Raw genomic sequence first — 22,513 nt, 5'->3', positions numbered from 1 at the left:
GCGTGAAACGTGAGTTTCCACGGAGACGTCCGACGGAAACAACAGATTCCGACTCGCAGTACAAACACGGGTCCCGTCTGTCGCTGTGAGCCTGCTGACTTGACCGCTGCACTGGATGTTGTTTATCTTGCACAGAGGGTTGTGGGTCAGCATCTGTGACCCTTAAACAGTCTCAATGCAGTTGTGAAGCTGCATGGAGCGGAAGTGCCTGTTTCATAATTTAGCTTTGACTGTAGAGTTTGTGTCTTCTAAAAAATTAACTTAGATTTTTTTTGTATGCATTTAAAAAAAAGTCTTATGTGGACGCTGGATTTGTCAAGAGGATAACGTTGCCATGGCACCATTACTGCAGTCTCTTTTTGTCTGAACACTACTTGAAGTACAAGGAAACAGGTGAGATGAAGGGAGGATTTATTTTTTTACGCTGACGTGAATGTAAAGTTATTTATTCTTCAGAGGCTTGTGGCGGTTGTAATGAAATATTGTGTTAAAGTGTCGAGATGATGCCATACCTCTGTGACACCAGTTTAAATGTGGTCACTTGTGTTGCTTTCATCTCCCACCAAACAAAGAAGGTCGCTTGCTGTGATGTAGTGAAGCTGCTCCATCCATCGTCATTGTGTATATGAGATATTTGTACGGAAAAATAAATGTGGCTCATATTTAAGCTCATTTTGGTCCCTTGTTCATAGACTAAGATTATTCTGGTGTTCCCAACATGTTGGCATTAACATTTTAAAGAAAAGGAAGAGGAAGAAGAGCCTTTGTCATTGTACATAACATCCTAATTACGTACAGTTAGACACAATCCAACCACTAGGAGCAGCGGACAGCAACAACACATTTAGCACAGAATGACAAAGCACACATTTGCCAAGCCTCAAAACACCTCATTGTGAAGTGTTACATTTTTCCCACCATTTTTTTTCTTCTTGCAGATCTACATCAGAACATAAAACATGGCTTTTATTGGAAGTTAGATGCAACCTTTTAACTAGGTTTCATGAAAGACGATCAGTTGAGATAAATTTAGTTTTTATCCAGACTGATACCGGAGTTAAGAAGTGTACTTTTGTTTTTTAATAAGGGTGATGTGCAGAGGAGTTGGAACTGTAGAGGCAGTATAAAGTTGATGATCAAGAGCACTACAGATGCAGTGTTTGCTCTGAGTGCATATGGTGAAGTACAGGGAAGGCTAGAAGGCATTACACTGTGCATTTGGGTTTCAGTGGCGCACCATGCATTCATATCCCCAACTAGTGAAACACAGCATCATGTGATGCAGCATCACAAATAGACATCAAATCAATTTTATTTATATAGCGCCAAATCACAACAAACAGCTGCCCCAAGGCGCTTTATATTGTAAGGCAAGGCCATACAATAATTACAGAAAAACCCCAACGGTCAAAACGACCCCCTGTGAGCAAGCACTTGGCGACAGTGGGAAGGAAAAACTCCCTTTTAACAGGAAGAAACCTCCAGCAGAACCAGGCTCAGGGAGGGGCAGTCTTCTGTTGGGACTGGTTGGGGCTGAGGGGAGAGAATCAGGAAAAAGACATGCTGTGGAGGGGAGCAGAGATCAATCACTAATGATTAAACATCACACATCTTCTAATCACTATCATGACCAAACGCTATAAGAACTGCATGGCTCCTTTAGGAGATGGGTAGCACGTGCATGGATTAGGTGGATGAGTAAGAGAGTGTGCAGTGCACAGGAAAAGAGAAAACCTTTCCAACTACAGTCATGCAAGTCATTATACAAAATAACAGCCATATATATTCATATAACCACCAATCAAACAAAAAACACAAACACGAAGAATTAAACAGATTCTGACAAAGCTGCTAGACATTCACACCAGCAGCAATAATATGTAAAAATCAATTAAATTTACCAAAGCTGCTTATTTCAAGACAAGATCAGCCTCCGTCTTTACAAAGTTCCATAAGGTTGTTCAGTCCACAGCTGCCCAGTAAATGCAGTGATAAATTTGATTGTTTCACCTGTCAGCCACTGTCCATTGAAAAAGGGCTGTTAAAAATTTGCCCCCCCCCCCAAAAAAACAAGCATAACTCTAAAATCTAAATGCCACAAAAGAGTCTAAATGAAAATCTCAATGCATTAGAACATGATCTTAAAGTTAGCCTCATTTCAGTTAACAGTTTTGTTCAGGAAGAGTACGGGAGAGTAGGAATTAAATTTCACTGCTATAGGTAAATGTAAATAAACAAGTTGAGTCTAGCCTGGAAATGTGGAGATATGCTCTGGAGAGCAGAGGGATGAAAGTCAGTAGGCACAAGACTGAGTACATGTGTGTAAATAAGAGGGAGCCCAGTGGAATAGTGCGGTTACAAGGAGCAGAGGTGGTGAAAATAGATGAGTTTAAATACTTGGGGTCAACTGTGGAGAGAAGGGGAATAAAAAGTCAGTATCAAAGCAAGACTGAGTAGCTGTGTGAATGAGGTGCTGAAGGGTTTCAATACTTTGAGTCAGTTCAATGTAATGAGAGTGTCAGAAAGGCGAAGAAGAGTGCACACAGGGTGGAAACTGGCAAGAGTAATGTAATCGTAGCTACGTCAAAATGACTTGGAGCTAACTGCGCTGACAAAACGACACAGCAGAGATGTGATCTTCATTCAGACTGACGAGGATAAATGGGAGCAATCAGGCAACAGGAGGGGGGGTCAAAGAGGGAGTTTACAGATGCAGCAAGGTGACAGAAGATGCAGAGGTCAGGCTGAGGTGATCTGCTGTGGCGCATCTTAAAGGGATTAGCTGAATGAAGATTGAAAATATAACCGTACCCCCTCCCCCCAACCCCCTTCAAGAAAAAGAACAGTGTAGTAATTTTCCAATGGTACAAACATACTTTATTGTACAATTAATTTATTGGCCAAAAAAAACAAAAAAAAAAACAGACCAAAATAACTTAAAAAAGATGAAATTGGAGCAACAGTTATTTTTGCTTTCTCAGCAAGCACCAAAAAGTCAACAAGAGGAAAAAAAAAGTGGTCAGAGATTCCATTTGAATACTAAACATATATTTAAATAGTCTTATTTCCAGTCTCTTTTGGGAGAAGAAATGATAGAATAAAAAAACCTATTTGTTCAGTTGCCATCAGTTTATACAGTGATTCAGTATGTTTACATCTATATTCATGTACATGAAACATTTCTTCAAACAGGTGAAATCGGCAGCCTGCCCAGGGTCAAACTCTTCCACTGTCTGCAGTGTCTTTTTGCATCACCATAATACAAAAAAAACCTTTTTTTTATTCTAATAGTCCATGAAGCTTCAAGTTTTATTTCCAAAAAATAAAATTAAATATATCTATATATAAAAGAGTTTTTGTTTTGTTTTTTGTTTTCCTTATAAAATAAGTCTCAAGATATATTGCCACCTCGTTCTGATGCATCTTCTCGCAACAACGCAACAAGCCCCAACGTTTGAGAAAAATAGTGAAACTCATCTTCAGTTCTCTCCCTTAAAAAGCTAAAATAACCAATGTAAATTATTTCACACCTCTAATCGACCCCAAACGCAAATGTGTCAAAAAGAAAAAATATATACAAAAAGGCTCATTGGTGCTTGTGACCTACGACACCCCATACTGTACCTTTACAAAAAAGAAAAAAAAAAAAAACAATCTCAACACTGTACAGTAGCTCAAGTACTTTAGAAATTTTTAGATACAACAATCCGATTTCAAAGAGGGGAAAGACGCAGCAGGTAATAGTTTCTCTGCTCAAAAAGGGCTTAAAGTTTGTTTTTTTTATTTTTGTTTACACTATCCTTTCACTACAAAAAGAAAATAAAATTAATTTCCTTACATTGTACAGTACTAATATTGAATTAAACTTTATTAGGAACAAATGGGAAATCCACCTCTGCTGCAGAAAATGGACTTTAACCACGTGCTCGTCTTCACAGGTCGTAAATTAGGCGGAATAGAAGCACATGCAACCGCCAGTGGGTGTGTACATTCACAAGAGAAATAAATCGTGTGCGATGGCATAGGTGTAAAGATATCTGGCTCAGCAGGTCCTAGTCGGGACTCATTCTAATGTGGGTTTGTGTCAAATACCTGAGTGAATCAAATTAAAAATTATAGCTGGCTCTGACAAAAGCAAACAACTTGAGCTGGGCAACAGTCCAGACTAGTTCAATTAATCGCTGACTAACGAGCAAAAAAAAAGCTTTTGTGTGCAAATAACTTTTACAGTTACAGACAGCATGTGGTGGCTAATCTCTGGAGGAAAAAAAAAAACAATTTAGGGGCAAAATTCTGACCAAAATTAAGCAATTTTAAATAATTAAAATCAGAGGTTAAATGTCTTTTCAAATTAGAGACTCCAGCTATAGAATTCTGATTCAATATCAACACATTTAGAGTGTGAGAAAGCTATGTTTTGGTGCATCACACTGGGAACTGTTATGGTCCACTCAAGTTTAGGCTTTTGAATTAGGAGTGGGTCAAATTACCAGAAGCGTCAAGATTGCTACAAGGCGCATCTAGCCATCATTTTTCAGTACAAGTCTACTCCACCCATACAGTAAGCACAGAAAATAAAAAAAATAAAAAAGGACACTGCTCAAGTTTAATGTCACTCACCTATCCAATCACATCATTAAACAAACTACAAGTTCTACATGTCAAAACCAACATAACGCCAGAAACAGCAATGGAACATATAGTGCATGTGGAAAGTATTCACAGCAGCGTCTTTTTCCACATTTTGTCGTTACAGGTTCATTTCAAAATGGATGAAATTTATTAATTTTTCCCCTCAAAATACCCCATAATGACATGAAAATGTCCTTCAGTGGTCCAGACCTGAATCTGACTGAACATCTCTGGAGAGATCTGAAATTGTGCACCGACGCTCCTCATCCAACCTGATGGAGCCTGAGAGGTTCTGCAAAAAGGAATGGACCAAACTGCCCAAAGATAAGTGCACTAAGCCTGTGGCATCATATTCAAGAAGACCTGAGGCTGTAATTGCTGCTAAAGGTGCATCAACAAAGTATTGAGCAAAGAGTGTGAATACTTATGTACGTGTGATTTCTTTTTTTTTGTAATAAATTGGCAAAAAAAAAAAAAAAAAAAAAAAACAAAAAAAAAAAAAAAAACTTTTCATGTCATTATGGGCTGTTGTGAGTAGAATTTTGAAGGGAAAAAAATTAATTACTCCATTTTGGAATAAGGCTGTGACATAACATAATGTGTAAAAAATGAAGCGCTGTGAATACTTTCCGGACACACAGTTTGCTGATGCCCATTTTTAACTGTGGTGTTTTTTTTTTTTTGGGGGGGGGGGGGGGGGGGGGGGGGGATATGCTTTGCAAAATTGATACAATCATGACTGGATATTAAAAAAAAAAACCCTCAGAAATGGGACATTTTGTCAACACTTTAAGCCACATTTAAAGTCTCAAAAATATTCATAAAAAAAAAAATCTCAGTCCCTCAAAAAATGACAGACTATGTAAGAAATATCTTCAACCTGAAACATTGCCCTCCCACCTTTGTACACACTTGGCAAAAAAATATATTGATATATATAACAACAATAACTTACCATTGTTTAATTTATTCATTTATTGACTTCTATGATTCATGTTACATCTCCCATAGGAGGAAGCTTCAGTTCTTATTTTACACATGACAAAAATATTTAAATAAAATAAAAACTTCTAGATCCCCAAAGCAGTCGTTGAGCCTCCCTTCTGTCATTTGGGCAAACTGATCAGAACTTTGACAGTGTGCAGTCAAGGCTACATTAGTTCTAAATTATTGTGGTTCACGTTCGTTCCCAGTTCTTGGCTGTTGCTGCTGTTATTGTTATTCCCACCCAACATGTCCGACTGCGGCCCCTGTCCGCCCTGCATCCCAGCCATGCCGCTCAGTTGGGACATAATTGAGTTCTGGTCTGAGCTAAACTGACTAGTGTCTGCAGAACCTCCTTGCTGCTGTTGGGGTTGTGGAGGTTGAGGTGGAGCCATACTGGGATGATGTGAGCCCATGTGAGCCGGATGGGGCGAACCAGTCCGAGTTTGTGGGGAGATACGGTGAGGTGAGGGCTGAGGTTGGGAAGAGGGCTGCATACGGGGGGACGGGCTGGAGTGTGGAGGCTGTGACTGTGGTCGTGGAGAGGGTTGAGGGGAGCGGACCTGACTGCTGAGAGACCCTGCTGGACCGAGTCCTCCTTGTCCCTGGAGGTGGGGGGACTGTGCCATCTGTTGCTGTGGGCTCAGAGGACTGCTATGGTGGGCTGGGGAGGCCCCTCCAAGCTGCTGCTGCTGCTGCTGCTGGAGGAGCCTCTGGTGGATGGACTGCTGGAACATGCCTTGGGACCCCTGAGGCTGTGGTGCTCCACCACCTCCACCCTGCTGTTGTTGCCCATGTCCAGGCTGCAGTGGAGGTCCACCTGATCCTCCAGTACCTCCACTGGGCCCTCCATCTTGTCCTTGTAGCCCACCCATTGAATTCTGCTGCTGCTGCTGCATCTGCATCTGATGCTGCAGCTTTTGTTGCAAAGCTGCTGTTACCTGCAACATGGAGCCTGGGTAACCTTGCTGATTTAGCTGTCCTGGACCTCCCTGCGGACCCACTTGCGGCTGCTGAGGACCTCCAACACCTCCACCTCCAGTCTGGGGTTGGGATGAAATAGGCATACCTGGTTGTCCATGCCCAGGCTGCATGAAGGCTTGCTGCCCTTGTTGCTGCTGAAACTGCCCGTGGTTGCCATCTGTTGTTGCTGCTGCTGCAGGTGTTTCCGAAGCAAAGCCTCTCTGTACTGTGGACTCATGGTAGACATGTTTCCTTGTTGTCCCGGTTGCATCACCCCCTTGTTGCTGTTGCAGTGCAGCCATTTGCTGCTGTAGATTCCCGGGTAGCATTGGGCGCTGCTGTTGCTGCTGTTGGAGCTGCTGAAGCTGAGCCATGGTGGGCATATTCCCTCCTTGTGTTCCACCCTGACCAATGGTCATCCCAGGCTGGCCAGCCTGACTCACATTAACTTGCTGTTGCCCATCCATGTTTGGCATTTGGTTCCCGCCAGGACCTCCTACACCAGATAGCCCTCCAGCAGGCCCCTGGAACCTCACCCCGGCAGGGCCACCTTGTGGAGGACCTCCAGCAGCCCCGGCTCCAGCCTGAGCTCCTGATACCTGGCTGCTCGCTGCTTAATAAAAGCAGCCATAAGGAGGGGGTTGGCTCGAAGAATGCTGAGAACCTGCTGTTGTTGAAGGGGTGAGCTTGGAGAGCGAAGTGTACGCAGGAGATCCTGTAGTGCTGCCTGGGGAGGGTTACTTGATCCACCTGCACCAGCCGCTGAAGGAGCTGCCCCTGCAGACACTCCCATCAGCTGCATCAGCCCACGGTTTCCTGCTTGCTGCTGGCGGGGTCATCTGCTGCTGCTGGGTAACCGCTGGCTGCTGCTGTGACGCCATGTGACCATCAAGCCTGGTCTTTGTTGTGGATTCATTGTTGGGCCCCCTGGACCCCACTGCTGGTTGTAGGCTGAAGCTGTCCACCGGCTCCCTGCTGGACTTGCTGGAGCTGCTGTTGAACTTGAGGTGGTAACTGAGACTGAGGACCTCCCTGCTGAATCCCTGCTAACATTCCTTGCTGCTGTGGGTCTAGCATAGTCCTGCCAACTACTCCCTGAGCTTGGGGAGGCATACCCTGGGCCCCAATGTGGGACATAGCCATCTGGGCCTGTGGATTCTGGTGGTGAGAATGTGTGGGTATCATTCCCCCTTGCCCCTGTCTCTGCAGGATCTGTGCTTGAGCCATCTGTCTCTGGGTCTCTGCTAGACGCTGGATTTTAAGAGCCGTCTCTACAGCAGCCAGAGGGGGCCCTGGCTGCTGACCTTGCGCAGACATTGACCCTTGACCCTGGTTGTGTTGCTGCTGCTGTTGAGGTGGGGTGGCTGGACCAAGTCCAGGTTTTCCCATGGACTGGTGAAGAGTAGAGGCCCCTGGTGGTCTGGGGTTATACGGCGGCAAACCACCAGGATGTGGCTGCTGGAGCTGCTGGACATTCTGAGGTTGCTGCTGAAGCTGTGACACCATCTGCTGCTGAGGAGAATTCATCATCCCCGCTGCTGCTCCTCCACCCATTGGCTGAAACTGGTGATGGAGGTGGTGTTGGGGAGGCATAGTACCACCTTGCTGCTGGACTTGCTGTTGCTTTCCTGGAGTACTCATTCCTGCCATTCCCACAATGCCAACTCCCTGCTGCTGGGGGACTGCAGATACATTCCCCTGGGTGGGTGTCTGTGGTGTGGGAGGTTGAGTGCCCACAGACGTGGGGGTACCTGGACCAGTTGCGCAATTGTTGGTAGTTCCTGGGGAGGGCAGGCCATTGCCCCCAGGAACTCCTGCAGGTGTGGGTTGGCCTACCCGCTGCATGCTGGCCATTCTCCTCCTGAGCATCTGTGCCTGTTGGAGCCGATGCTGCAGCTGCTGCTGGCGGAGCTTGTGCTTGATGTTCAGACAAAAAGGCACTGGGCACTTGTTCTCTTGACAGTGTTTGGCATGGTAGCAACACAGTGCAATGAGCTGCTTGCAGATGGGGCAGCCACCGTTGGTTTTCTTCTTGCAGCCTTTTGTGTGCTGAACAACGCGCTTCATCTTTTGACAGGACGGCAATGAACAGTTTGCATTTCGACACTGGCAAGCATGGACCAAGGACTGGATGCAGCGCTGGATGCTGAGGCGGCGAGAATCTCCAGGGCTTTGCGTGGTAGCAGCAGTCTGGTTGCTACTCTCATCATCTAAACCAAGACCCAACTTCTCCATCTTATGCTCGTGGCCCTTAGTGTTGTAGCAGGTGATGCAGAGGTCGTAATCCTGTGAGGGACAATACAAACGCTGGTTAGAAATGTTTAGGACTGATATGTAGTTGGTTTAATAGCAATGTAATTGTTTAATTTTCGTGTCATAACATCCAATCACACCCAGTAACAAAACCTCCATTCCATGACTCACCTCACAGACAGTGCAGTGGAATCTGGTCTCCACGTGGTGCTTGCACTCATTGCAGGTGTAGACGAAGCGGTCCTGGCTTTGGTTATGCAACTCCACGAGCATGCACATAGAGCTCCACTTAGATCTCCTCAGGGAACTGAACTCCAAGTGTTTGTCCCTAGCCAATGTCAGGAAAGCATCACGACCATCCATGAGGTCACATGCCATTAAGGGATCTGGATCTACAATGGGGGGCAAGGCATTTGCCATCGGGCCTGCAATTAACCGGATAACAAAGAACACCTGCGACAGAAGAAAAGAATTATTACATATTGTGAGGTCACTTAAGCAGATTTGTCTTAAAGTGACAGAAGTATATTTAAAAGAATGTGAGCAACTTAGTGTTTTTCTTATACCTCTTTGTGTTTTTCCATAGTGGCATATAGTTTCTGCGACAGGTCGCTGGAGACACTGGGCATCCCAGGTTTCTTCTTATTGGCTCGGCTCAGGCTGCTCTTGTTCTTACTCGTTTTCTTGTTGTTCTTCTTCTTTGCATTTTTACTGTCACTTTTTGTGTCCTGCATATAAAAAAAGCATTTTTTTTTTGTTTTTTTTTTTAAGTGAATCAATATATTAAACCATTTGTTCTCAAAGCAGGCCCTTTTTCCATTTCTCTCCAACATACAGAACCACACCATTCTTACATCAATGCACTCATTGGAAGTGCTGTTCTCCTCCCTTTTCCTCTCCTCTTCCTCTTGCTCCAGCTCCTTGATGCTCTCCTCCAGCACATTGGGCCAAAAATCACCCTCAAAATAAGGTAATTCCTTGGCACTGGTCAAACGATCCTCAGTTGCTTGCTTGAAGATGTCCTGATGGGGTGAATGAAAGGTAAACATAATTTTTTACCTGGAATTCATTGTAATTAATTCATAGAAGCCACTTTATTATATGGCTACAACGGTACACGCACTGTAACTGGCTGATTTCCAGTCTGACATTTTCCCATATCAGACTGTTACCATGACAATCGGTCCAGAATGCGTATCAGATTTGTGACTTTGTTTACAATTTTCATGGTGTGAAAATAACAAGCGAACAAAGAGATTATGAGTGACAAACAGGACCATTCTCCGAGCGAATTTTATTAAACTGACGAGTTTGAATTGGAGGAATTAAGAGCAAACAAGCTCAAAGTGGACAAAACGAAGACCAGTAAGATGAAAACACAGCTCCGAATAACCATATAATAAAGCAATTATTAACCCTCGGTAGCCCCGTCTGTACGGGACTATCAGACCCCCGGTCTTTTTGTATGTACCCTCGGCCTGATATTTTCACATACAAACCTCGTGCTCGGTTAATAATCCTTTAATATCGAGGTCCTGATAAACAACTCTATCACCAGATAAGCATCTCTACCACAAGTGAATTCGATGCTTCCTCAAATGTTGCTGAATGCAGCTCCAATACAAAAAACCCACTTGTTGCGACAAGTGACATGACGTCATTGGACACCCAAACAGTGAAATTTACAAATTACAGTCAAGAATGGTGAAGATGACTTGACAAATAATTCAGATCAAGACCCACAGGTTAAGTTCTAAAGGTCTAGCAAATGGCTACACTCAAATAGTGCAGCAGGTAACAGAATATTTGCAGAGGAATCTGTCAAATCTGGTTACAAGCACCAAAGTTTAACTGTGTATACCTTTTGGTACATATTTTAGAAAAACAACATTAGCCCTTTGAATTTTCAATAGGGGCCAAGTAGGGGTCAATTGAAGAACTGCATACTGGTTAAAAAAAAAAGAAGTTCCAATCATATTGAAAGCTATACCACATTACGTGTCTGATCACAAACAATCCAAAAAGGTATAGTTTGGACTATCTGACTGAATGTTCTGGAGTTAAGAGGTAAAAACAGCAAGCATGGCGACAAAGGTCACTTTCAGTTTGTACAGGGGTCAAAAAGTAAAGTTGCATGTGTCGTGCTTAGTTATCATGTAACATATGTAACATGTCATAGAATCCAATGGACATTGACATTGTTTGACCTTTACTTTGGAGAACAAACATTCAACACAGTCCAAACTATCCATTTGTTAATCCTATTAGGTTCAACCAATAATTTGCACCACGTTTTAACCAAAACTGGAGCAAACTATTTAACTTTGACCCCCAGTACCAACTGAAACTGACCTTTGTCGCCATTCATGCGGTTATTACCCCCATAACTCCAGAACATTCAGTTATAGATAGTCCAAACTATACCTTTTGGAATCGTTATCATCCGACACATAATGTGATATAGCTTCAATATGATTGGAACATTTTTTAATTTTGACCCTGTGCAATTCTTCAATTGACACCTACTTAGCCCCCCTAGTGAAAATCAAATGGCTAAAGTTATTTTTCTACAATATCAAATCAAATCAATTTTATTTATATAGCGCCAAATCACAACAAACAGTTGCCCCAAGGCGCTTTATATTGTAAGGCAAAGCCATACAATAATTACGGAAAAACCCCAACGGTCAAAACGACACCCTGTGAGCAAGCACTTGGCGACAGTGGGAAGGAAAAACTCCCTTTTAACAGGAAGAAACCTCCAGCAGAACCAGGCTCAGGGAGGGGCAGTCTTCTGCTGGGACTGGTTGGGGCTGAGGGAGAGAACCAGGAAAAGACATGCTGTGGAGGGGAGCAGAGATCAATCACTAATGATTAAATGCAGAGTGGTGCATACAGAGCAAAAAAGAGAAAGAAACACTCAGTGCATCATGGGACCCCCCAGCAGTCTAAGTCTATAGCAGCATAACTAAGGGATGGTTCAGGGTCACCTGATCCAGCCCTAACTATAAGCTTTAGCAAAAAGGAAAGATTTAAGCCTAATCTTAAAAGTAGAGAGGGTGTCTGTCTCCCTGATCCGAATTGGGAGCTGGTTCCAGAGGAGAGGAGCCTGAAAGCTGAAGGCTCTGCCTCCCATTCTACTCTTACAAACCCTAGGAACTACAAGTAAGCTTGCAGTCTGAGAGCGAAGCGCTCTATTGGGGTGATATGGTAATATGAGGTCCCTAAGATAAGATGGACCTGATTATTCAAAACCTGATAAGTAGAAGAAGAATTTTAAATTCTATTCTAGAATTAACAGGAAGCCAATGAAGAGAGGCCAATATGGGTGAGGATATGCCTCTCTCCTTCTAGTCCCTGTCAGTACTCTAGCTGCAGCATTTTGAATTAACTGAAGGCTATTCAGGGAACTTTAGGACAACCTGATAATGAATTACAATAGTCCAGCCTAGAGGAAATAAATTCATGAATTAGTTTTCAGCATCACTCTGAGACAAGGACCTTTCTAATTTTAGGATATTGCGCAAATGCAAAAAAAGCAGTCCTACATATTTGTTTAATATGGCGCATTGAATGACATATCCTGATCAAAAATGACTCCAAGAGTTTCTCACAGTACTACTAGAGGTCAGGGTAATGCCATCCAGAGTAAGGATCTGGTTAGACACCATGTTTCTAAGATTTGTGGGGCCAAGTACAATAACTTCAGTTTTATCTGAGTTTAAAAGCAGGAAATTAGAGGTCATCCATGTCTTTATGTCTGTAAGACAATCCTGCAGTTTAGCTAATTGGTGTGCGTCCTCTGGCTTCATGGATAGATAAAGCTGGGTATCATCTGCGTAACAATGAAAATTTAAGCAATGCTGTCTAATAATGCCTAAGGGAAACATGTATAAAGTGAATAAAATTGGTCCCAATATGTACCAAAAGGTATATGCAGTCAAATTTTGGTGCTTGTAACCAGATCTGAATGATTCTTACAGTTACCTGCTGTACTAAAAGCAACAACAACAACAAAAGACATGAGTGTTTAGATGGATTTTAATCTTCACTATGATACCCACATCTGGAAAAACAGCCTAGGGGTTCTAGAAACTGCCTATAAATTCAGGTGCAGCTCAAATCCTTAATATGAAACAATATTATTGTCTGTTGACATTTATACCTGAATGGGCAAAAATACTGAAGCCTTGTTTTATTAAGAATTCTTTTAAAGACCAACATCTTCACACTGTAAATTAACATGTTAAAAAATGGGTAAATTGAAAAGCTGTTGTTTGAAATCCACCAGAGAGATTGGGAAACGTGCAGTCCTGTCACAGTCTACCTTGTAGTCGTGTACTATCCGCTCCGATACGGCCTTGTCGAGCATCTTCTTGTACCACTCTTGGAGGCGTTTGGGCTTGGGGATTTTCTGATCTGCAGGGTGACAGTGGAAGATGTAGTCATCTCCTTCACTGGGTGGGCAGGCCCAAATGTGGCCGGTGGTGTAGCTGAGGAGGACACACAATAAGCAAGACTAGATGAGCACAATACATTCACAAATTAAGTAACACAATGCTGTGAATGAGAACAGGATTTGGCACTATACATAAACACTGTCCTATTAGGTTTACAATAATGCAGGATTAGCAATTTTTCAAAAAAATTATACAATTTCTGGTGGTTGGTTACTTTGCATTCAAGTACTCATGACTATATGTTTTCTATGAGTCAGCACTCACCCTAACTTCTTGACATACTCCAGGTAGCCAATAAGGATTTCATGGTAGACGGCCGTTCTTAGACAGCGAGGTCGGAAGAAGTGCACACTGTCCAGATAGGAGATGTATACTCGCCTGTGTGATTGCAGAGAAAGGAATTTATTTAACTCTTTCACAACCACAGAAACACTTCAGCTTTAAGCAGAGAAAGTAGCATGGCGATGTCGTCACCTCTGGTTCGGCTGAGGGCAATCCGATCCATACTCTTGTACGTGCATACCAAAGAAACAAACATCTGCTCCGTCAATGTCTTCAAATGCAAACAGAGCTTTTGTCCTGTACGGGAAAGACTCTGACATCTCTCCACTGTCCACAAATCTAGATATTAAAAGAGAGGATATGTTCAATGTTAAATGACTAAACGTCAAGTATGAAGTCATTCCTTATAATATATTAACCTATTATTTGGGTACTTGTGTGTTCGATCAACAAACTTAGACCTTTACACCATATTTGTGTGTATGCATTCAATGTATGATGTACTGGCAGAGTGTTCTTATAAGCCCTTGATTCTAAATGTTACCTTCCTCTTATAACACAAAAATGGGCTCAAAAATGAGAAATACTGGACATATTGTACCAATTCACTACCACGAACATACTATTAAAAGCTTAACAACCTTTAAAACAATGCAGCTCTACATACAGCCATTTTAACTACACAGTTTAGGAAAAATCTTGCAACAAATTTTCTCACACAAAAATGTGTATTACTGTATGTTTAGTCATGAATTTATTGTTTAAAAAATAAACAAATAAAATACACATCTCAAACAACTGCTGTTATTATATCAGTTCCTGTACCTGGACTTCATGCCAGGTTTGACCTCCACTACTTTGTCAGACACGTGGACAACCCGAATGGAGACCTCTCCAGACTCTGGGTGACCCTGACGCTTTAAGAAGTCATTCACCCTTGTCTCTAGAAACAGCCCAACTTGGTCTGAGGCAACCCTGTGTAGCCAGGAAATAACATTTTTAGTTCAGAGGATGAGGACCAACTACACCATAAAAGAGTCACAAGGATTAAAGAACAAGAGAAATTCATGAAACGTTACAGCTTTCCAAAAATAGCAAATAACATAGAGGTGCATCATTCTTACTGAAAGCATCTTGAGTTGAGCAAAAAAATAAAATAAAAATAAAAACAACAACAAATCATTAAGCTTTCGACTCTTAAAATTGTCCAAGATATTATTCAACTCTATGCAATTTCAACACACAGGATACCAAAATCCATTTGTTGATGACAATATCAACAGTTCAGTGTGAAGATATCATCACTCTCTGGTAAGTGCATTCACAGAACAGCCACAATAAGGTAATCAGCAGGCACAGATTTCTAAAGGTGTAATATCCACAGATGAACAGAAGAAGCTCCCATACTTACGTTTGGCAGAATACTTATTCTCTTTCCTTGTCTTATTGGTCTTCTTTAAGCAGCCGTCACATACAAAACTGAAGCAAAGGAGGCAGGTGGAGAATGACTTTAGGTTGTTTGAATTAAATTAAACTCATCAAGTTGTTTTTGTAGCTATACAAACACTAAAAATAAAAATGGCCACTCACCCCGTTGGCCAGATTGTTTCATTGTGTAAGACACAAATCTGGTGCATTCTGCGCCCACAGTCCAAACATTCAGCAAGTCTAAAAAACATCAAGGAAAAAGCATAAGATACGACTTGCACATTCCAAAGATTTTAACAAAACTGCATCAAACTTTCATGTCTCGTCCTCAACTCCCATCTGCCTGGGTTTCTCCAGCTAATATCCGCTGATGTTGGTGTTTCACTTACAGCTCAGGGTCCAGTGTGTCATTCTTCTTCTTCTCAAAGTGATCCTTGTTAATGGACCTGTAATCGATAAGATTCAATACAAAGATGTTTACAACAAGAAACACTCATACCAACGTTCAAATTCTCCAACCTCAAACAAGGGGTCCTACAAAATGTTCGGGGTGACACCATTACAGGGCTGCATCCGATGTTTTACTGTTCCATTATCAAATTTATCCAGGTCAAATGTTTCAACAATAAAATGCAAAAATTTTGAATGAATTTCAATGAAAATATGCATTTGTAAAATTGGATTACTTTTTTTTTTTTTTTGTAAATCAACATACTAGCACTCACGTTTGGGGCTGGGTTGGGTCATCGCCCAGGGAAACCGTCTCTCCCTGGATCTCGTTGAAACACTTTCACAGAAGTGGTACCTGTCAGCAAAAAGCATACATTTTGGTGAAATACACCATTCTACACAGCACAGTCAATCACAGACAGCACACGGGAGGGCAGCCACCAGGACAGGATAGGAGAGGGGGCCACAAATAGAACAAACAGGAAGTAGGAATGCAGGATAGCAGAGGGGGTTGAGGGTAGGGACACAGGGAATAATGGGTTTGGAAGAGCAACAACAGTCACCACCACAGCTAACGGCGCAAAGGAGTAAGCAACACAAGACATAATGCAGGCCGTAAACAAACATGAACGAAAGCACAAGTAACTGCTCAGCTGTTCAGAAAGCAGCTCATTCTGAAGTCTGTTATTTCATATTCTGCTCATTGAACATCATGTGACTGGAGCAAGAATGAAGACGCCATTAAAGTACTGCAAATAATGACCATTATCACTGTAGACTAGATTATTTTACAATTAAACTATTCGTCAAGACAGTTTATTAAAAAAAAAAAAAAAAAAAAAGCCTATTCTATTTTCCAGAGACCTACGTGACAGTTTCACATTACTTCTTATATCCAGACAGCAGTTTAAAACCTACAAAAATATTGGTCATTAAAGAAGCCATATCCAATCAAAGTTAGCCATTTTACCTTTCATACGTCAAGCAAGACTGCCGAAACTGGCCGTTTTGTACATCACATGGTCAACTGTCTGACTAGTTCAGCTCCAGGTTTAACAGAGGAGCAGTTTTAGAGTTTGAGCACAGCAACAAAATATTTTAGCATCATTGCAGTTTCTTACCAAAAAAGAAATAATAGCGTACTGTGCACTGATTACAACTTAAAATTACTCAGTAAAAGGCATTAACCATTAAACAGCAGCAAAGGGGAAAATTTGTTTTGTGTAGTACCATTTGTTGTTTCTATGCAAACAAAAACTGCTTCAATATTCGGTGTTGTGCCAGTAATACCCATATGAAGCAGATTATGATTTAACCAGCATTTTATTATTATTTGTTAGCATCACTTAAAACCTAAGACAGATTTTCTCTAAACTCCCAAGAGTTGAATCTGCTGTGAAAGAGAAACCATTAAATTTAGAGTTGGGTTCAGGATAAAGAGCCAGGTACAAGAAATGAAGTGTTTATTTATTATTATTTACACATCTTAGAATACAATTAAGGGCAAGAGACAAATTACATGTTTTGATACCCAAACTGGTTTAATCTATAATTAATCTACAAGATAATGTTTGCCACCCATCCATCCAGTTGTGTATCCCATGATTTCCATGGTGTTTAGCTCCTGCCATACCTGTTCTGGTAGCTGAAGTACGTAGCGTCTCGTGGAATAGTGCACAGCTGCTTCCCATAGCAGCACAGTGTCTGAGGAGAAAACTCCAGCTGAGGAATACAAGAGATTTTTGGGGGTGGGGGTGGGGGAGATATTATTTTCTTGAGCATCAGAATAAGAAATTTCCATTTACGTTTACAATAAAGGCTTTAAAGTAAGGATAAAATTCATTAAGGATTGTCCCAATCTGATTGAAGCCATTTAAATCAGGTCTGATCCAGGCATTTTTTTTTTTAAACTGATCGGTATTGGATAAATTTTACCTGATTTACTGTATCATTCGATCCCTTTTGTTTTGTTTCATATGCACAGTGCCGGTGAAGTGAGCAGCCACCCAGTGCTGAGTTCACTAAAGAGCAGCGGTACACATTTTAAAAGTACATTAACACTCTCCTTCGCTTTAAATATGCAAGAAGTCTATTTTATTCAGACAGATCATCAGTAGCTCGCATTAGTCTCGCTCTGTTTCATAGCACAGCCCAAATGCAGTGGTAACAGTCAGCGTACCCACGGTGCAAGTTTTAAGAACATGTTAGGCTTTGCTTTTTTTCAAATATGCACAAAGTCCGCTTCTGACACTCGGCGCATGTGATAAAACCTTCTTACCACTCAGTGAGATGGAGCTTCCCACATAAATGAATTTTTCTTCCTGTCATGTCTATTCCCCTCCTGATAACAGAGTGTATAGGTGCGTAGCCAGTGGGGCAAAGGATTGACATGACCCCTTTCAAGTTAAGGTCCACTTTTGATGATAGTAATAAATATATTTATAAGAGCTAAAACACTGTATAATCAACATTATACCAAGTGCGTTACTTTTACTACTATAATCTGCATTAAGTGGAATTGACAAGACAATTTAAACATTTTATACATTATATGTATTTAACGTTTTTTTTTTAAATAAATCTACAAATAAAACACTGAGGAGTAGCTTTGACTCAATGCATATTTTTCCCATTAATGTAATTAAAAGCCAAATTTAACTCCAAATTTGTTCCAACACCGATGACGAGAGATGTAATCAATTCATAAATATTTAATGAAAAAAGTTTACATTTACACTGTCTCACAACGCTAAAGTGCCTGATGGCAGCTCTGTGCTGATCAGATTAAAGCTCTTGTACTGAACTCGCACCAAACCGTGATGCTGAAACAAATATGAACCAAACCGTCACTTTTGTGCACGGTAACACCTCTAAAGATGAGAGTTCAACTCAGCATGAATATTGCAAAAGGGTTGTCTTAGATGATCCGTTACGGCATTTCACTACACAACAAGCCAATAAAATTCTCAAAACAGACCCAAAAATAAGTGGCCCCATTACGGTTGGAGACTATGAAATGAGTTGATGGACACAGCCACTGTCACTCAAAGCAAACATGCCCACAATTATACAGGATGTGATTAATCAAAACGTCTTAAACTAAAAAGTTAGAAAAAAAAAAATCATCCCCTTGTACAGTTATCATGGAGGACGAAACTATCTATTGAGACCAAAACCATTTTTTGTACCAGGTTGTAAACATGTTTATTTCTACTCTAAAGTTGGATGTGTTAAAATGGGCTTCTACAGGAACGTGCTGCATTTTGGAGCCAGCCTAAAGCGGCCAGTCAAGGAACTGCACTTCTTGGTTGGGGTAAAAATGCAAGCTCTAGTGTTGCCGCTTGGTCCAGACGTGCTTTGGCTAGTGGGAATTTGTGTCTGATCGGGGTAGGGCTGCCACGACTAATCGACTAGTCACGACTACGTCGATTATTCCAACCATCGAAAACTAATTTAGTAGTCGAGTCATTTGCTTTGAACCTTGAACCAATGAAGCACTGCTTTGATCCACTGATTCGTTGGATCTTTGCTTTGCTCCTCTTCAGAAATGGCAACTCCGCTTCTTATCCCCTCTCACAGCCATTAAAGTATGTCAATCTTGAATCACTTTTGTGCAGATTAAAGTGACTAACTGGGACTTCTGTCTTGTTGTGAGAAAGAAATGAGAATCGTCCTCCATTCCATTGCTCCAAACGCTGTGCTGCTGAGTCATTTTAGAAAGATAGAGTCCGGTTGGAATTAATAACTTCAAAGCAAATCGCTGTTTAAATCAAATGACACCTCTTTCCAAATGTTGTAATACAAACTTAGAAACTGCAATCAATCAAAATGTTTTTTTTTCTCCCAAAATGAGACGTCCTGACTGACATGCATGACCCCAAGACTGTATGGCTGCAGACCTGCAGACTCCAGCAGCCAGCTGAGCTCAGCTCAGACGTATGGAATGACATCAATGCCGTTAATGTCTGAAATAAAATGCTTTTGAGAAAAACTACAAATTTTGTTTATTTCTAAGGATCCAGTGACCAATTTCATATTTATTTATTTTGAGACTCAATAAAATGTTGTTGACATAGAAAACCCGTAAAGCCTACTTGTAGCATACACAAAATTCACAGGAGGTATCGATAAGGGAATCGGACTGATAAGCGGCATCAATAATGGTATCAATATCAATAAAATGTGATAAGCTGCAATTTACGTGTGATCCGAGTAGTCGGCTAATCGCAAAAATAATTATTGACTAGTCGACTATCAAAATAGTCGTTTGTGGCAGCTCTAGATCGGTCAGGGGCTCCTTACACCAGAATAGTAACTACAGTTGAGGAGCTGAAGTGGTTTACAAAGACAAAACTCCAGATTATCTGATTTACCTTTCACCACCACTTTCTACATATATATATTTTTTTACAGGCATGTCACATCTCAATTATAAGTCTACTCGTACTCCGTCTCACCTTCCTCCCGCAACAGTAACCAAGACTCTGCATGACGGGGTCAATCTCCTGTTCAAAAACCTCAGCCAGCTTGGAACAGTACTTGTACACTCGGGATGTCTTGCGATTGTACAGCCAGGCGTTGTTGAACATTAGCCAGATGTCGTCCACATACTGCCATGGATCCTGGTACTGACCTACAGTGAAGGAACACGCATAATTTCCTTTGGGATTAATAAAGTATCTATCTATCTATCTACATGAGGAAATTATACAGAAGTGACAACACAGTGTAGGACCTGCAAACAAATGCAACAGTCCACTAAGTTAACCAGTAATTTCCAAATGGTGGAACATTTGCTGGAACTGACCTGTATCCAGCTTTCGCTTGATAGTAGACAAGTCCATGGGGTTCTTCACAATGTCAAAGTAATCCTACAAATTCAAAACAGATACAGTATACGTCACAGTGACTAATTATAGACAACAGTAAAGCAAAACATATGAATGCTTTCGTATCATAAGCAACAATCTGTAATAGTTCTGGAAAGAGCACTAGCCTAGGGAGGCAGTGATATGCTCTGGAGAGAAGGGGAATGAAAGTCAGTCGGAGCAAGACAGAGTACGTGTGTGAAAGAAGGGGAGTGTGGTGGAATAGTGAAACTGCAAACAGTAGAGTTGGTGGCGGCAGATGCATTTAAATACTTGGGGTCAACTAGCCAGTGTAACGGAAAGTGTGGTAGAGAGGTGAAAGAGAGCAAGGCTTTGAACCGGTTCGTGGAACGAAAACAAAAACTTTTGGTATTTTGCACTTTTATGTTCCAAAAATGTGTTTCATGCTGAGAAACGCACCCGGAGCAGACAAACATTGAGGGGACTGCTTCAAAAACACTGAGTTTATTGGCATCATTGCAGTTTTTTATTCTGTCTCTTCTTTTTATTTGGAATAGCTGAAAGATTAAAAAATGGAATAGACAGAGGTTGATGCTCATTCCAAAAATCAAACTTAAGATCCAGAACAAGTTGGAAATTCAAGGGGGGTGTGAATAAATAAATAAATAATCTAGATGAGCTGAGATAGCAAGTGCGACACTAAGGTTCCATAATGCAGATTATGATAATTTGATTCCATTTTGAACAGCCAACATCATGGCCTTTGTGCTGTTCCAAGGGTTGTGAAAAGGCAAAGCCCACTTCCTGCAAGACTCCTGCACTATCACCAGCCACACAAACGCAGTCAAGCATGACATACCAAAGCCTGAGTAAAACACAAGGTGCAAGAAGAAAAAGCCCTCCCACCTTCATTGAGAATACTTACAGGTATGCACAGCTGTTGTGGGTCAACAGGCATTCTGAAGGGCAGCGACTCAGGGTCTTGTCTGTACAGAGACTCCAGAGTTGGCATGAGGGCCTGCCGGAGCTCCTCTGGTTTGAAAACTTCAAAGAAACACGAGAATGAACAGATTGACAGACATTAAAAACTACAGTAGACCAAAGAAGAATCACCCACAATGTACTGGTACTGAACATTTACTGTACAGTACTATAATTCACTGTATGTGGGGGTTAATGTGTCCTCCATCACCCAACTTCAGATGATACAGAACACTGCTGCACATCTTTTAACCAACACACATAAATATGAGCAAACCCCCCCAAATTTTAGCCTCACTCCACTGACTGGCCACACATTTTAGGATTCATTTTAAAATTCTTTTATTTGTTTTTAAATTCCTGAATGCTCTTGCTCCACCCTGCCTCTCTGAGCTACTACATCCTTATAAACCAACCTGCTCTCAGGTCAGCTGATCAGCTGCTCCTGAGTGCACCTAAAATCAAGCAGAAACTCAGAGGACCACGCATTCACTGTTGCGGCTCCAAAATTATGTTACATGGGAAACAAGGTACCAGTAGATTCAGTAGATTCTCACAAATCCAACAAGACCAAGCATTCATGATATGCACACTCTTAAGGCTATGAAATTGGGCTGTTAGTAAAAAAAAAAAAAAAAGTAGAAAAGGGGTTTTTCACAATAATAGGAGCATCTGCTGTTGATGCTACAAACTCAAAACTATTATGTTCAAACTGCTTTTTTAGCAATCCTGTGAATCACTAAACTAGTATTTAGTTGTATAACCACAGTTCATGATTTCTTCACATCTGCGAGGCATTAATTTTGTTGGTTTGGAACCAAGATTTTGCTTGTTTACTACTGTGCTTGGGGTCATTGTCTTGTTGAAACACCCATTTCAAGGGCATGTCCTCTTCAGCATAAGGCAACATGACCTCTTCAAGTATTTTGACATATCCAAACTGATCCATGATACCTGGTATGCGATATATAGGCCCAACACCATAGTAGGAGAAACATGCCCATATCATGATGCTTGCACCACCATGCTTCACTGTCTTCACTGTGAACTGTGGCTTGAATTCAGACTTTGGGGGTCGTCTCACAAACTGTCTGCGGCCCTTGGACCCAAAAAGAACAATTTTACTCTCATCAGTCCACAACATATTCCTCCATTTCTCTTTAGGCCAGTTGATGTGTTCTTTGGCAAATTGTAACCTCTTCTGCACGTCTTTTATTTAACAGAGGGACTTTGCGGAGGATTCTTGCAAAT

At 41.5% G+C, this 22,513-nt stretch overlaps 1 protein-coding gene across 1 annotated transcript in view; it reads right to left on the bottom strand.

Moving 5' to 3' along the window:
• Positions 1-5,317: 5,317 nt before the first annotated feature.
• Positions 5,318-22,513, bottom strand: part of ep300a (E1A binding protein p300 a) — a 52,792-nt gene continuing 35,596 nt past the window's right edge. The window contains 24 exon segments of the mRNA XM_034194604.1: positions 5,318-6,757; positions 6,760-6,857; positions 6,859-7,174; positions 7,177-7,415; positions 7,417-7,468; positions 7,471-7,527; positions 7,530-8,865; positions 9,004-9,285; positions 9,399-9,560; positions 9,687-9,854; positions 13,160-13,325; positions 13,557-13,670; positions 13,767-13,913; positions 14,400-14,523; positions 14,526-14,549; positions 14,986-15,053; positions 15,165-15,242; positions 15,392-15,448; positions 15,728-15,794; positions 15,797-15,807; positions 17,086-17,174; positions 19,910-20,085; positions 20,260-20,323; positions 21,207-21,325. Of these exon segments, the coding sequence (XP_034050495.1) occupies positions 5,784-6,757; positions 6,760-6,857; positions 6,859-7,174; positions 7,177-7,415; positions 7,417-7,468; positions 7,471-7,527; positions 7,530-8,865; positions 9,004-9,285; positions 9,399-9,560; positions 9,687-9,854; positions 13,160-13,325; positions 13,557-13,670; positions 13,767-13,913; positions 14,400-14,523; positions 14,526-14,549; positions 14,986-15,053; positions 15,165-15,242; positions 15,392-15,448; positions 15,728-15,794; positions 15,797-15,807; positions 17,086-17,174; positions 19,910-20,085; positions 20,260-20,323; positions 21,207-21,325 (4,988 nt within the window). The 3' untranslated portion in view covers positions 5,318-5,783.

Source organism: Thalassophryne amazonica, chromosome 18 (genome assembly GCF_902500255.1).
Source record: "Thalassophryne amazonica chromosome 18, fThaAma1.1, whole genome shotgun sequence".
NCBI lineage: Eukaryota > Metazoa > Chordata > Actinopteri > Batrachoidiformes > Batrachoididae > Thalassophryne > Thalassophryne amazonica.
This window is presented reverse-complemented; position numbering and strand designations above follow the sequence as displayed.